This window comes from Helicoverpa zea, chromosome 2 (assembly GCF_022581195.2).
Source record: "Helicoverpa zea isolate HzStark_Cry1AcR chromosome 2, ilHelZeax1.1, whole genome shotgun sequence".
Classification (NCBI taxonomy): Eukaryota; Metazoa; Arthropoda; class Insecta; order Lepidoptera; family Noctuidae; genus Helicoverpa; species Helicoverpa zea.
Window position 1 is genome coordinate 10,702,150 of NC_061453.1, and position 16,906 is coordinate 10,719,055.

General features: G+C 37.1%; 2 protein-coding genes across 2 annotated transcripts; one reads left to right on the plus strand and one right to left on the minus strand.

The window, feature by feature from the left end:
• Positions 1–662: 662 nt before the first annotated feature.
• LOC124644810 (protein takeout-like) lies at positions 663–16,734 on the plus strand. Its single transcript, XM_047184403.1, has 5 exons — positions 663–833; positions 3,467–3,558; positions 9,963–10,111; positions 12,007–12,140; positions 15,505–16,734. Exons 1-5 carry the CDS (start codon positions 779–781, stop codon positions 15,801–15,803), a joined length of 729 nt encoding a protein of 242 aa, XP_047040359.1. The 5' UTR covers positions 663–778; the 3' UTR covers positions 15,804–16,734.
• Positions 5,005–7,586, minus strand: LOC124644766 (polysialoglycoprotein-like). Its single transcript, XM_047184300.1, has 2 exons — positions 7,413–7,586; positions 5,005–7,007 (listed from the first exon to the last, which is right to left on the minus strand). Exons 1-2 carry the CDS (start codon positions 7,461–7,463, stop codon positions 5,523–5,525), a joined length of 1,536 nt encoding a protein of 511 aa, XP_047040256.1. The 5' UTR covers positions 7,464–7,586; the 3' UTR covers positions 5,005–5,522.
• Positions 16,735–16,906: the final 172 nt, after the last annotated feature.

Consider the following 16,906-nt stretch of genomic DNA (forward strand, 5'->3'; position numbering starts at 1 on the left):
TTCATTCAGGGGTTTAATAGGGCAACAAACATCTTCATATGCATCCGTACACTCAAACTTTTACGTTTATAATATTAGTGGGGTTGTTATACAGTATTGGTTTGATCGATCTGCCCAGCTCTTTCCAAGTGTGTTGGGGATGTTGGGGTCGACTTACAGTTTAGCCAGATGTAACTGAGTGCCATTGTTTTATATGAAGCCTATCTGCCTTCCTCAGCAATCTCAGCATTTCCTGTTTTGGACACTTAAGAGGTTAAATTGAAAGCCGGGATATTTTTCTTTGTTGTTAGGTGTATATTGGAGGCGTGACCTTGTCATAGCAAAACTATCAGCTGTAAAATGGTATTTATTATCGGTCATTCGTAAAATATTCACATGTCACTAAAATAGGAAGAAGAAAAGCCACTTATCATAGTTAAATGATCCTTATTCTGAAGTCAAATCAATTACAAATTAAAAAGCAAGAAAGACGAAAAAAAAAAATCTCTTCCTAACTGAGAAAAACGTCAAAACACGAAGCCTGCACAAACAACCCTCAAACATTTTTACAAGGAAAGGAAGAATTGTTAACTTCAGATGGTCAAAGGACAAGCTTATAGTACAGAATAGGGCTGATGCATTCACACGTCCTTAGTAGCCGAGTGGTGGTGGAGTAGCGAGGCTCGCCAGTGCCGGCCGACACCGCGACCCGGCTGGCCGATACCACGGCTCTTCAACCGTTTCCACACCAGTGCGATTTGCGAAACATTTCTACGTACATTGTGCAAGCTCTATCGAAATGTTGCCTACTACGGTGCTCCTGTTTGTGCTGCATTTTGTCGCCGCTGATATTCGTAAGTTCGATTTTTGAAATTGGCGCCTTTTTCACTTTTGTTGATGGCCTTTTTGGATAGCGTTTGTCTATGTTTACTTTTAAATAACGGTCATTATGAGTTCCAAATTCATTTTGGTATTTCACGAAATGAAATAAGAATACTTTTGAATTTATTGTGATTATTCAACCTACACTTAACAGTACGCTGCAATTTCGAGACCTGTTCAATTTTGAATTGAATTTAATACCTCATTAACCCAGATACTCCTAGTATTATTGGCACAGACACGTTATAAGTTATCCAACCTGCATGCTTGCAAAACAAATTCCATCTTAAACAAACCATTTTCAACGTACTGATTCTGCAATACTGCAGAGTGGTCATTTTCAATAAATGTTGACGCAAAAGTAATTTTATCGTACGTATAAAAAGTGCGTGTACTTAACGTAGATCGTGGTTGGTCGAGTTGGGACATTATTGCAGAACACAGTTGCGATAAACGACGGTTTTACTGACATAGATGCTGCTTGAGTAAAACTACACGTTACTATTGCTCAGATTTACTTGTATTCCTATAAAAGTACTTATTTCTATCTTGTTTTGAATTATGTTTCTGCGTGAGTCGGTAACGAGGTTTTTCCAACTTTGGGTTAATTAATTTTTACTACTAACTACAACTACTGATATGTGATGTTCAATTGTTTTCTTCCCAAAATTGCTAACATGGCTCAGGGATAGAAGAATTCTGCCAGGGGCTTTACCCGGGTCTTGTAAGAACTACTCAAGGCATTCGAGTAAAAAGTAATCAGTTTAATACAGCCTGAGATAAGCAGATTCAAAAATTTAAACAAACATCTATATAAAGTTAGTACAGATGATTTTTTATTGGTGACTTCAAGAAAGTAAATATTATGTGGATATTTCTTATGGCTAGGGTCATTATGAAATGTCAAAGTGTCAATGTGTGTATTGTCATCTATGAAAGAAGAAAACCATTTTCTCGAAATCGCATTTTCGTAATGTTTGGGATGATAAGCTTGATCTGTGGTTAGCACATTACTATCTACCAACATTTTTGTTTGCATAATGATTTAATATTCTGAACTGTGACCCCTTATTAGTTCATATCATTTAATATATACATACCTAGATATTCATCATCATCGTCATAATGCGACATATACATAGATATTCATCATCTGATGAATATCTATGTATATGTCGTATTCATCATCTAACTGCCTCGTTGGTCTAGTTGTCGCAAGTGTGGCTGCTGAGCACGAGGTCTCGGGTTCGATTCCCGAGTCGGGCCGAAATCGCTTTGCGGGTTTTAGAAGACTTTCACAAAGCAGCCCGAAGCCTGGAAGTTGGTGATTGATTCACCCGTGCATCGGAGAGCACGTAAATGTCGGTCCTGCGCCTGATCTCTTTCCGGTCGTGTCGGATTCCCGTCCCATCGGGCTATGAGAGTGAAGGAATAGGGAGTGCACCTGTGTCTGCGCAAATGCTTGTGCACTATAATATGTCCTGCGCAGTTGGCTAATCTCCTTACATGAGAACAGCCGCCGTAGCCGATAATCGGCTAGGAGGACATCATCATCATCATCATTCATCATCTGCTTAGTCTTTTCTTAATAATGTTGGTAGCTTCCAGTCTTACCTAATGACCTCTGGTCTCCTCAACTCAGTAACCTAGACAACGCCATACAGGATCCACAATACAACAGAAACAGGGAGGAACGATGAAAAAATAAATATTATATGATTTTTTACAATTCCAACGGGAACCGCGTGAACTTCTGGTCACAGTACATAATAACTCATTGCTGTGATGCATACTAAATAAATGAAAGTTTTTGATCCGCAGTTACATTAAAAATCTCATTTTAGGGTAAATTTGTACAAATGTTTGCTTTAATACTCTATGGGAGACATTTATATAGGTTCTGTGGTCCCCAAACTAGGCGCTGCCTGTATCTTGGGGACGTTGGTTGTAATGACATAAAGCTTCTTATAAAGGTTCTTAAGTTTATCGTTAGGTCCGATAATGATATTGTATTAACGAATATAAAATAAGATCAGAAACTCCACAACATAGTAATTAGGTTCCAGGTTTTTCGAAGGTGGGTGTTTAAAAGTAACCTAGTGCAGTACTCGAACGCGCGTGCGCCTTTTTCCGAGCGGCGCAGTCTATGACAAGCGATGTAACTCGGTGACATAACTCAGCCTATACCTGTTCTCAATTCACGAAAGCGGGATATCTAGACTTTAACTTCTACTAATCAATTAACAAAAATAAAAAGTGTAATATAACATCACGAAGTCAATGACCTTTTTCATACAAAGTAGGCAGGAAAATTTGACCATCACATTGTATTTTAAAAAGAAGCGTATTTAGAAAATTGTTCTATCCAGCCACATTATTGGTGAGTGACCTAGGCTAGACTTCCTTGGAATGTAGATCCCTACAGATTTGGGTAAAATCGCGGAAAGCAGCAAAGCCGAGACCTATGAGAATAAACCCTGAAAACTGGGAACTTGTTTTACTTGCATAATCATCTAAAGTAGAGTAACAAGAGATGCTACATATTGTCGTAAATACACAATATATGTTTTTCAAGATATTGATCAACGTGTTTGTTTTATTACAGCGTCATATATAAAAGTATGTCAGCGGAACGACCCCCAAGTTGACAAGTGCATCATGAATTCCGTGGATTTGTTGAGGCCAAAGATGATTGAGGTAAGTGTACTTCGCACCTAAAGATACCCTTAACTGCTTGTATTTTGCTAATTATAAAATAATCGAATATCAATTGTGTCTCACGGATACAACGGCATACAACGGGTTAATCTTAAATATTAGATACGATTTGATTGGTTCCTACTACACCATAATTTTCCTAGACTTTTCCTAAACACATTAATGTCATGATCGGATGCTAGACTCGCCGACTGTACCTATATTTTACATGTAGTGACTCTGATCTCCACGACCCAGTTACCAAGTAACATGATATCCCTTGATAACAGCGTAGACTTTTGGATTCTGGCTGCTCATGATATACAAATGATAGCTTTGACTGACTTGAAACGTTAAAGTTTCGCCTGGTGCCCGATTCTCCTAATTTTACTTAAGCAACGTACGATTCACATTCGACTGCGATCCAATCCCGACTCGATTACGATTGAAGCGTATGTGGCATTCCGCTATTTTTTCTTTGAAAAAAAAACGTTTTTATCCTTTTCTGTCATTCAATAATGAATCATTTTGTCTGCAAATGATTTACGATTGCAATATGATGGTAGAGCAAACTACCGTGTAGACCAAAATCACAAAAATTGCAGACCAATCGTATACCAATCGAATGTCGTTAGAATACGATTGGTCTTATATTAGTAGCAGAATGCCCGATATGGCTAAAACTGCTATTGCGATCATATTGCGATTCGATTTCTATTCGATTTTGACATTATTAACTTAGGAGAATCGGGCCCCTGTCCGTCCGTCCGTCCGCGCTTTATCTCAGTAACCGTACACACTAGAAAGCTGTTTGGTACCAACATGTAGGTATATCAATCACGTCGACATTAAGTTACTGTGTTTTTTTTTTCATTCCAACCCCAATCCTTGAATAGGTATTTAAAAACTTTGGGCTACTTCCCGCTAATAAGATTGTTTCTGAGTTGATTATTTCGGGATAGGTGCAATCGGTAAACTACAGCCGGTCTTGGCCGTTTTTCCTTCTATTAATCGAATCGTGTAACGCTCCTCCTTATTTGAAAATGTGCGTTTCCATATTTTGAATTCACACTATAGGTCTGTATAGGTGTACTTACCAAGTTTTCTCCCATTAATATTGAAGCCAAAATTATGCTATCCGATCTTATAAAACATAAACGTACCCTGTTCACCGAGCCGTGAGCCAGAATGTAAACAAAGAATGACACTTTTTCAAGATAGCGGGTATAACCCCCCCGACCGATGACAAAACGTCACATTTTTATGTCACAATGTGTTGCATAGATGCATCGAGCTTCATAGATGTAATGTGTTGTCACAAACGTCACATAAAATGTTCGCAGTATCTGTGGTCTACAATTTAGTAGGGTTCTATGTTTGACAGTCAAGTCTTTTAGGTTCTTTTACATGTAAACGATTTAATACACATTTAATTAAAATAAAGAAAATAATTTACGGCATTTATTGTATTTGACTTCAAATAAGTCTGAAAGGATAACATAAGTTCTGCAGACATAGTTCTAAAATATCATTCTAACGTTGTCAGTGTATTACTTCCGAAGTTATTTTTAGAAAATATATTCACTACTTCAATCGTGACTTATAAAGAACCCTTTTTATGGTTTGATTACTCATGGCCTTTGGCTCATGGTTCCGTGAATAGGGTATAGGTTCATACCCAATAGACCAAATGAATAAACTTCGGGAACACGCAATTCTTCAGGGAAAATGTTCCAATTATAAAAATCTTAATTTATTGTCCAGAAAAGGTTATGTTTTGTGCTTATAATACTAGCCTAGTTAGGTTCTTTCAAATGTGAACAATTTTATGGTTTAACAACTTTATGTTTAATAGGTTACATTATATTTTTCATATCCTTAATATTCTACACATACAATAAGTTATGATCACAGGCAGGGAATGTGGTATATCTTACTCATCTCCAGGTTTTTCCGGAGGGTTATCAATCATCATTTGGCCGGTTAGCTCGGCCGCGGTTACCATTTCCGGCATCGTCTTCTTTAGCTGGCTCGTTGGCATCATTTCCGGCATCGTCTTTTTTAGCTGGCTCGTTGGCATCATTTGCAGCAGCGTCATCTTCAGCTGGCTCGTTGGTATCATTTGCAGCAGCGTCATCTTCAGCTGGCTCGTTGGCATCATTTGCAGCAGCGTCATCTTTAGCTGGCTCGTTGGCATCATTTGCAGCAGCGTCATCTTTAGCTGGCTCGTTGGCATCATTTGCAGCAGCGTCTTCTTTAGCTGGCTCGTTGGCATCATTTGCAGCAGCGTCTTCTTTAGCTGGCTCGTTGGCATCATTTGCAGCAGCGTCTTCTTTAGCTGGCTCGTTGGCATCATTTGCAGCAGTGTCTTCTTTAGCTGGCTCGTTGGCATCATTTGCAGCAGCGTCTTCTTCAGCTGGCTCGTTGGCATCATTTGCAGCAGCGTCTTCTTTAGCTGGCTCGTTGGCATCATTTTCAGCAGCGTCTTCTTTAGCTGGCTCGTTGGCATCATTTGCATCAGCATCTTCTTCAGCCGGCTCGTTGGCATCATTTGCAGCAGCGTCTTCTTTAGCTGGTTCGTTGGCATCATTTGCAGCAGCGTCTTCTTCAGCTGGCTCGTTGGCATCATTTGCAGCAGCGTCTTCTTTAGCTGGCTCGTTGGCATCATTTGCAGCAGCGTCTTCTTTAGCTGGTTCGTTGGCATCATTTGCAGCAGCGTCTTCTTTAGCTGGCTCGTTGGCATCATTTGCAGCAGCGTCTTCTTTAGCTGGCTCGTTGGCATCATTTGCAGCAGCGTCATCTTCAGCAGGGTCATTGGCCTCATTTGCGGCATCGTCTTCTTTAGCTGGATAGTTGGTATCTTCAACTTTAGCATCGCTTTCAGCTCTTGCATCATTGTCATCATCTGCGGCATAACCGACACCAGTCACTTCTGGTTTATTTCCGTCATTATTTTCATTATTATTAGGTTCTCTAACGTGAACGTTAACTTTGAGCTTGTTCTGTGAATATTTTGCTATGACTATAGACTTCATTTCTTTACCATTTTTACTCTTAGTTGCAGATGCTTCACTTTCAGCTTCAGGTTCATTTTTATTGTTCTTATTTGTCTTACCCAGTTGTACATAAACATCTATATTAGTGTTTGTTGGATTGACCGGTTTATTGCATTGAGAACCATATCTATTGGGATTTTTGGTATCGAGTGTTATGTGGGTATATCCAGATTTTGTGGCAGTTGGAACCAAAATCTTAACTTCGCTTGGTTGAACTCTAGTATTTGTATTACACCCTGGAGTGTTACAGGCTCGTTTATTTCCATTATTAGCATATGGGTACGGTAACGGGAAATAAAAAGGATAATTTTGATAATTGTCCAAATTCGGTATTCTAAATTGCACAGTAGTCGGTATGTTGCAGTTGCATCTTTGAGCTTCATATAAAGCGCACTGTAACAATGAAATAAATTGTTTATAAAATATAATGTGATTGCCTAAGTAACGTCAACCTTACAATAACAACCCCAAAATATTGAGTTTTAATGTCCAAGTAAAAACTTTAATTCAAAATTATGAGAAACAAATATTACAAATAATAGTAGTAGGATATGTTGTTCATATTATAGGTATGTATGCATATTTAAGAGTTATATTCATTCATAGCTTTTCATTTTTTTTATGGAATGAGCAAAGTCATTGTTACCAAAATCCTATTCCCAATCTGAATTAAAATTTGAGTTTTTATGTTATTAATTTTATTTTCACGGTAAAATGGCTGCAACGAGAAGTTCTCTGGTATACAATCACTAGTGCTAAAATGGCACTATAATAGTTTATTCAAACTTTGAGACTTACTTGTAGTAGTCCTATAAAGGTCACCAACACTATTGTTCGACACAAACCCATATTGCTTAAATGAAATGCTGACTTCTTACTAACAAGCTTATATACCTTCGCTGTGAAACTGATAACTTTAAATTGACTTATTTGTCACAAACTTCGGCCATTGTTGCTATCAAATCGGGAGCTAGAAGCACGTAGGGCTCGTTTGGTTTTCACTAAAACAGATAAAAGTGTCAGGTGTTTAATAAATGCTCCACCATTCTTCTTTTATCTTCAACGGGCATTATAAGGAGGAATTCCATGTTCCGCTTTGTTGGAGTAAATAGGTTAGTGTGCTTTGCATTCGATTCATAAAGGCGAACAGACACGTATTATGTGCTATAGTAACGATTTCCAGCTGACTGGAATGTTGTACTTATGTGTGTTATTTATTTTGTGTCTCTGCTTCATTTTATTCAGGGTATAATTTTGTACCATAAAATATCACGTACTGACCCGGAAAACTTCGTAAGGCCCAGTTTAAACATCCTATAGATATTTTAAAACCAACATAAGCCAAATCGGTTTAGCCATTCTTGAATTTAAGTGAGACAAACGAAAAGCAAGTTCATCATTTTTACATATATGAAGAAGACTTACCAAAATGAGCTGATTTAAATAACTAACTCCTAAATCCTGTGCAGTACACAAAACCGCTTGATTTTATGAAAGTAAACATGTTGCAACAGCGAAGGGACAACACACAGCATCAAGTGCTGCGGAGTTTCGCAAAATCAAGTAGTACGCACATATCCTTGGGCATTGAATTAGGGTGAACGGCTAGACCGGTCTCTTGGGAAACATATCGCACAAACGTACTGGGAATTTGATAATTTACTCTTTGGGGGATTGATTTCAGTAGCTTAACTAACCTTAATTAATTGGTCTCTGTATGGAGATCATGGAGTTGAATGAAAGTGCGCAGATTACAACGATCACGTATTTGGCCAGTATAAGGCGGACGATAAACTTTGATTGGATTCAACAAACATAATTGTCGGTCGAATGCTTAGTTTGCAGTGTTTGGGAGCAAGTCTTGTTGACGTTTCACACTTTTTTTTTCACACTTGTTTTTCACACTGTGCAAAACCTTTGCCTATAAGCCAATGTGTAAAATATGTACATCTTCCCATGAGAACCTCTAGGCTTTTCTTCTTATTTAGGATTTCGATTTCCTTTCCCATTTATATTATATTGTTTTTTCATTCACAGCGCTTCTTAGAGACCATAATTTTGTAAGTAAAAAAATTGAAGCTTTCAAAATTAAGGATCGTACTTGAAGTTACCTTGTTAACCACATTCGAGGAATTTAATGGAAAAAATATTAGCTTAGTATTGAATCTGAAAGTATGTCATTGTCAGTAGTTTCTAAACAAACAAATAAGTGTGTCAAGTGGATGGTGGGCACAAAATGTAAACTAAGCACCTTGTTTGTCACGCCAGTGAATTTTGTGAATCATCAATTTGATTGCTGAATCGAGGGTTCAATATGTAGAAAAAAATATTTCAAAGCTGTGACAAGTTACTTTGATTTTCTAAGCATTTAAAGCTAGACCATACTATTTGTCTTTGTTCCACGTCACTCAGTAGCTTCAAGCGTATTTTTTTGCAAAAAGAAACTTATTATTGTCCTCTCCTTTGTTTATTTTCGCGTCACATATTGAGTGAATAATTTATCGTGTTACCACATAACCTAGTGTTTACTATTTGTTAGAATAAGAATCGAAGCTCATAGCTCCGTCAGTATCAACTTCGATTGCATTTTTACAAGGTCTCCGAATTTCGTAACTCACGCTGTAAAATTCATCAATCAAATTGTTGTGGACGTGTAATTAATAGAATGTGGTGATTAATTACATGTTATTTACTATTCATAGCAGAACTGTTTGTGTACGCACTGAATAAAAATAGCCTTATATGCATTAAGCCAGGGTAATGTGTACTTTGTATGCTCGAACTGTTCATGTAGATTAGGTGGTCTGTCATGGTCTTCTTGCTATAGTTAGAATTGTCTTCAGTAAGATAAATCAAATTGTGATTCATCCAACCAGCCACCTTATAGCATATTGGATAAAGCAGTGTGATTCTATAAGACTTCACTCTAAACTTCGCATCTGAATCCGCCGTGAGTTACTACACTAGCGCTACTCTTGCGAGCGTGTTTGCGAGTTGAACTAAATTAAACTCGAGATTTTGACGGATAAAGTATGAGATGACTTTTAGAACGTTTTGAACCGAATGTGAAGTGAGAGTGAATAGCGAAGTGAAATGCGAGTGTTGTCTGAATTTTATAGAATCGACGTACAGCTTTGGGTGACCAAAGGCTAATTCTGCGTTTTCTTTATGTTTTGAAATTGTTTTTTTTCTAAACCGAGTTAAATAAAACATAGCTGAGCAGTCTCGCAGATACGAATAGGGCCTACTTCAAAGGTTTTTGGAAGACACTCGTATGTCATAAAATGTAGGTACCTATTACCGTGCCTATTAAGAAGTGAAGTTGACAAAATTGACGTTAATTTCCAGGGTATCCCAGAACTGAATGTACCAGGAATCGAACCTCTAAGCTTGGGGCAGATTGCTCTAGCTCGCGGCCCTCAGGGTGCCAAGCTGACTGCAGTTGTGAACGATGTCAAAGTCCGTGGGCCCAGCAACTTCATCATTGAAGAACTTAAGTGAGTAGACACTTTATTTTTGAAGAGAGTTATATTTTTTTTAGAATATAAAGCAGAGTTTATTCATGTTCACAATGAGATATTTACATATTTACAATAAATAGTTAAAAAACTGTCCTAGTAAAAACGAAACTAAAACGAAAAATCATCAAAAAATTCATCCCTATGCCTGGGAGCGTACCCAAGAGGCTGGCAGCATTACCTCGTTTTAACGCCATGTAGGTGTAATATATCTGGTCTGCCCCATTGCGGTCTTCCTTCAATGACGGCGAAGTCTTACGAAACCAAAATATCATGATTTATGATTTTGCATATTTGAAATCCATAATTGTTGGGCAATTTAATACAGAAGCATTACAACATTTTAGGTAGGTTAGTGTAATATTTTTGAATTTTTGCCTTGCCTTATTAAAATTTTTATTAAGGGTCAGCGCGGAGATTCTTATAACTTTACAGCTTACTAGCGAATTCCGCGCGGTTCCACACGCGTCCTGTTGGAACCGCTACACCGTACCCGGATAACATATAGCCTATGTTATTCGGGGATAGTGTAGCTGTTTAGTAGTTTCTGAGCTTTCAGGGTACAACAAAAAACCCCTTTTTTATATTAGGATAGATATAGAAGTATTGATAAAAAAGACAATGTGTACACAGAAATAATGAGTACAGTTAGCTTCCGCGTGTAAATGATTATCCTTCGTAAACAAGCAGCAAGTATTTTCCCTTATGAAATGTGTATGTATTACACATATATTACAGGAAATTATTGTAGGTTTCAGCACCTTATATAAACGCTTCCTGACTTCGGTCGGCAAAGGATCTGTTCACATTTCCGATCGTAAACCTATTAAAGTGAATTATTCTTCGTTCATTATCGAAGGTCGGTGCAGGAGGAGAAAGCTTAGCGATTAAGTCCTCTTACGAAATTAGGGTCAGAATCCTCGTAGTCTGTGACAGACATACCTATGTTTGTAAAACATTACAATAAAATCCAGTTCTTGAAAGGCTTAGCTTTTTCACGAATATTTGGTTTCACTCATGCCTCATTGAAACTACTCCGCGAGTCCCGATAAAAAGTAACTGATAGCCTTCCTCGATACACAGGGCTGTCTTATAATTATAGAACTTTTCAAATTGAGCCTGTAGTTCCTGAGATTTTAAGCAAACAAACAAGCTTTATAATATGTACAGATTGAAAAAGTCATCTCCATATAAGATTTTCCAAATCTTTGCGGTGTGTGTCTATGGTTAGTTCCAAGGGCTAAAAAGGATTATAAAATTTTAGATCTGAGCAACCTTTGTCCCAGATAGAGTAACCTTCTACGAGTTTTGAATAACTTATGAATTTACTAGGTAGGTATTTATTTTGTGGTTTCGCGTAAATATCACGTTGCCAATGACCGAGATTTTGGAAACTGGTGGATATATACCCATATTTATATATTCTAACATATACGTCACACACTTGTCTCCTAACCTTGAAGTTAAGACAATGTAAGGTCAGGATCCTATGCCACAAGTTTTTTTTTATACCGCTAAACTTGTATGTGGTTAAGCCTATTCTAATTAAACGAGGCCCGTTTACATATATTTTTTTATCTATACTACATATTACAAACACGGACTAGTAAATTACAAACAGAAATATGACGAGTTCGCCTGTTTGCTTGAACGTTATAATCTCAGGGACTACTGATCCAAATTGAAGCATTATTTTTTAAGCCAGCGTGTTAGGCTACTTCTACTTCGGGTGCACGAAGTCGTTAGTGAAAGATAGTCTCTATATATCTGATACATTAACCTATATTAGCTATATAACTAGACAATCCTTATTGATACATCTCCAATGTCTTTAGTAGTACCTAGTATCTAACAATTTATTTGCATAATTCCAGATCAGATCTGGACAAGAACAGGTTTGACTTCAAGCTGCTGCTGCCGAAGCTGGACTTCGCCGGCAAGTACAAGATGGACATCCAGGTGCTGCTGCTGCGTCTGCAGGGCAGAGGAAACATCACGGGCACCTTCAGTTAGTAGAACATTTTTAGTACCTACCTATTTACATATTAACTTCAAGCGTAGGATATTTTGAGGGTTATGGTATATCAACGTAGGCAGTTTATTGTTTTTACTAGATGTGTCGAAGCTGAATTTGAAAGGTTTACTTTAGCTTTTCATGATATATCCGATACTATTCCTAGTTACAGTTTACCAAAAACGTGGTTTTTGTGAGTGAGCTTTAATTCAACATAAGGAAACAACAAAATCGATGTCACACACATCTCTCTGTGAACCTCTGCAATTTTAGATCTTAACAAAAGTAGTGGCCACTTTTTACACCTAAATAAAAAAATTAGTGTATAGTTAGGTACACTTTTTGTCATCAAAAAAACAAGTTTTCTACATTGTTGCATTGGCGTAACCAGAAATAAACTCGATCATGAAAGAAAGTTATTTAACAGGCTGATCGCATGAATCGATTGCGAATCACATTATGTAATAACATTTCTATGTCAAGATCATTCTTCAAAATAAAGTATCTATGACCAAATCACAACACGATTATGTAGACAAAGTATTTCGTGTTTGTCCGTTTGTTCAACAAGAAACTCAAAGAACACAGCGGATTTTCATGCAGTTTTCGCTAATACATAATGAGGCCAATGAGCAAGGGTGACATACCAAATTCGACCTATGAAATCTTCGGCCGTACTCCATAGGTATCTCTGGTTTCTCTGCTCTCTGAGTAGGTATTTTATAGAATTTATTGGCATCAGTCATTCTAAACAAGTTGAATAAGGAGTGAAGGTATTCCAAGTTGCCTCCGATCGTCACATGTTTGGCTAAAGCTTTGGTTTCCTAGGAAAGCGGTGCCGTCATATAGCCAAGCTTTACTGAACGTGGTCATGCCTCGTTTGCGTCTTAATTGCTCTGCCAAATGGACGCTAGCGGTCACGCACGTGTAACTCTATATTATTCAGGAATTCAAGAATGTATCTGGTACTGCATTAATTGATTTATTCGGTTTTATAATCTGCCTATTTTTCAATTGCTATGGGCTTTGAATGTTATCAGGCTTTAGGGTTAAGAGGCAGTCGAATGGTTTGAGAGAAGGTCGCAATGGGACTGTCCTAGCTAGTATAAATGTACCTTAATCTCAAAAATTATGTCTGTAGGTCGATCTATGAATAAGCAATATGAGTCTTAGGATACGGTGATAAAATCCAATATAAAAAAATATGTTCAAAAGATATACTATACCTATGATTAAATACTAATTTAAGAACTCAAAACCAGTTCTTATATTACAATTGATCTTTCATCACAAGCATTCTAGTACAAGGAATTGAGATTTCATAAGTGCATTAGTAAATAGTGTAATGGCAGAGTTTGTTGAACTGTGTTGCATCGGATGACGTATGACGTTCGCTGGGTTGCACCTGTCTGCGGCACCGTTTGCACGCATTGCGGTCACCAGGTGCAAGGGATGGGAGACCGGAGAAATTTACTACAGGACAGTAGATTGTAGACTGATAAAGAAAAACAAAAAACAATTGACGACAGTATAAATTTTGAAGAACGAAATTGCTTGAGCCAAGTTTTTTATAGGATTGAGATGGATATAATTTCTATTTAAGTAATGTCCACATGGATCAATACATTGCTAAAGTTAAGCTGATAGTGACGGTTAGTCAGGTAATGGATGGCCATCTTGACATGGCGAGATTGCTGCATAGTAACACTCACGTCTTTGCCAAGTACGTTGGCGATTTTTTGTTGACCGACGGTTTCTTTAAAATGAGTTTAAAGTCCAGTGTAAATTTTCTATGTGTTACTTAATACAAGGCTTAAGTTCCTTTCATGTTGTAATTAATCAAAAGATTAGTACCTTGATCTTTAATGTCAAGTACATTTACAAGAAAATGTTATGTTAGTCTAGTAAATATTGTTGTAACCATAGTTCTTCATTAAATAATAATGACTACGTAATGTAAATGAGTTGGCTCAGACAATACAAAAATATTTATTTAAGTAATATCCTTGTTAACGGGCAGTTTTTCCTTGGCCTTAGTTTTTCCCGCTAGTAATAAAATTAAAATTATTTACACAGTTATTTCAATAATGGATATATTATGTACTATTATATTTGCCAACTCTGCTGCCCTCTTGAGTTAAAATCTACTTTTCCTCATATAAAGTTTGTCGGCGTATTGTTTTCCATTCCACTCTGTGACTCCTTGTACCTACGTACGTCATATTCAAGTCAATACCATCCATCCAAATTTCTTCAGTCTTTATCTCCCTCTGCATTCAATCAAATGGCCGTTCCCAATAATCTACCTATCTTTTACTTTGCTAACTAGAGATAGAATTTTGACATTGGCTCCATACAAGTAGGTAATATTGGGACCGGCTGTAAGACTTTGGTACATTTCAAAAAGATTCGTAGCTTTTACGAAACCGAAGTTTACCTTAAAAAAATGACGCTTTACAACAGAATCCTACGCACAATTTATAGTACAATTCGTTCTTCGCTTGCACCGTACACCTCCGCTTACTATATAATGCGCCATGCAATGCTTAGCATAGGTGTAAACGTTACACGCTGCACGTGCATGCTTACTGGGTTACCATGCCGCTTTATGTAATCTTTATCATTGCTTATCAAGAATTCGATGTTGTGGACCTGATTGACAATTTAGAGGTAGCTAGATTCAATATCTATTTCATTATTGTCTTCTTTTGTCAATTTCGCGGTTTATGGGACCCCTTAAATGAAAAATATTTTTGTAATAATTATTTTTGGTCCAAAATTAAGCTCTCTTTGACACAACTAATATGAACCTTTGAAGAATCCCCAGATAGATGATTGGTAATCTTATCTTCTGTGCAATTTCTTGTCGTTGGTGGACATAATTATGTACTTCCGATTTGCTCCCTCTATTGCAGCACACAGAACTACAATATTGCTTTAGTTGACATATTCCCGAATATTTCACGATACTATCTTATAGCTATCATGTTACCTTAAGGAAGAGGAGATAGCACATCAGGAACTATTGCGTAGGCGAAACAAGACTTCACACTTATCTAACTGCCACTTCCTACATTATGTGCGGACTAGATACCACTCAAATTACTCACACGGGTATAATATACGACGTAATTATTAGTTGGCGTGGAGATAGCTGGAAGAAATATTTTAACTTACTTGTGTAATATAATCAGTGAAGATGTTATTAGATACTATGATTTTTATTTAGTGCTTAGTTAAACCCTAGTTAAATTATGGCTCTGAGACTTCAAATATTTCGCTAGAGGTGAATCAATTGCGAGAGAAGTGCATAAAGACAGTGATTGGTGTAAAAATTAATCAAAAACTCTCATTTCAGGGGACTACGCTTGCAACGTCACAATGAGGGGACACAAAGAAAAGATCGGAGAAGACGAATACCTTCAGTTCGATCCCTTCAAAGTGAAGCTCCGCGTTGGCCAGTCCTCCATCTACCTGACTAACTTGTTCGACGGCGACCCAGTCCTCGGGCCCGCCACCAACAGGGTCATCAACGAGAACTCACAAGTCTTCCTTCAAGAAATCAGCCCGGTCCTAGAGAAGTCCCTTGCGGACCTCTTCACAGAAATGGCGAACAAAATAACGTCAAAGTTTACTTATAAAGAACTTTTCCCGTGATTCGTGGTCATTTTGGTTTAACCTGTAATTTTAAGTTGTTTGTGATTTTGTATGTACGTCTGTCTATGTTTATGTGGGTCGTTAACAATGTCGAAGGCCTGTGGAAATTCGAAAAATATTTTAGGGTTGGTTCATTAAATATCGCTTCCATTCTTATCATCAAATGTAATAACAACAATCTCATAATTAAAATATTTCATAGTTCTCATATTACTTATTCATGTGTCATGCCAGCCCTTTACGGTTATATTGTACAGTGATTAGTTTCAAAGTGTTAACACAGATACTAGTTGTAAGGTATTGGTTATTTAAGTGGTAAAGTAAGGTTGTAAATAAATAGCATAGTATTATTTAACAGAACACGTACCGGCTGACGCAACTTCAGATTGTGTAAATAAATTCTTCTTGGAAACGGATGAAGTGTTCAAACATATATTTGCATTATGATATAAACACATCAATAGTGTTATTATGATCATTCGTAAAATTTGATCAATGCATGTATCATCTTCATCAGTCATGGTCTTCATCCAAAGCCTTGTTCAAAGTATATAGAGTAATTATTTATACATCAATATCATTGTTAAATTACATTCCTGTAATGATTAGCACATATTTTCTTATATCAATGGATACCCATATGGCATATCCATGCTAACTGGTAACTTTGCAAAGGAGGATATTACATATTGTACACTTTTCTACTGCATCCCAATCAAATATTAATACCGATTCATCAACTTGGCTTCTCATTTATTAAATCAATGTATCTGGAAGGCGTTACAAATATTGTAGGTCTAATATCATTTGTTTCATATTCATCTGTTTTATTCGGAATTAACTCTGTAACTACGCTTGCAATTGTCATTACTATATCATTGACATGTGATATCAGGAGATAATGTAAAAATAAATATAATTCGTCAGTTCATTGGTTTTTGTTTCCTTATGATTAACCTAAATATACTTGGATTTACCTGCATTGGTAATGGGAGGGCTTACTTTGAATGAAAAAATATGAGTTCATTTCCGGAAAAATGGCAGCTACTTGGTACCCAGCTCCGGAAGAGCTAACCCAATAAGTAGGAAATAAACGGTTGCAG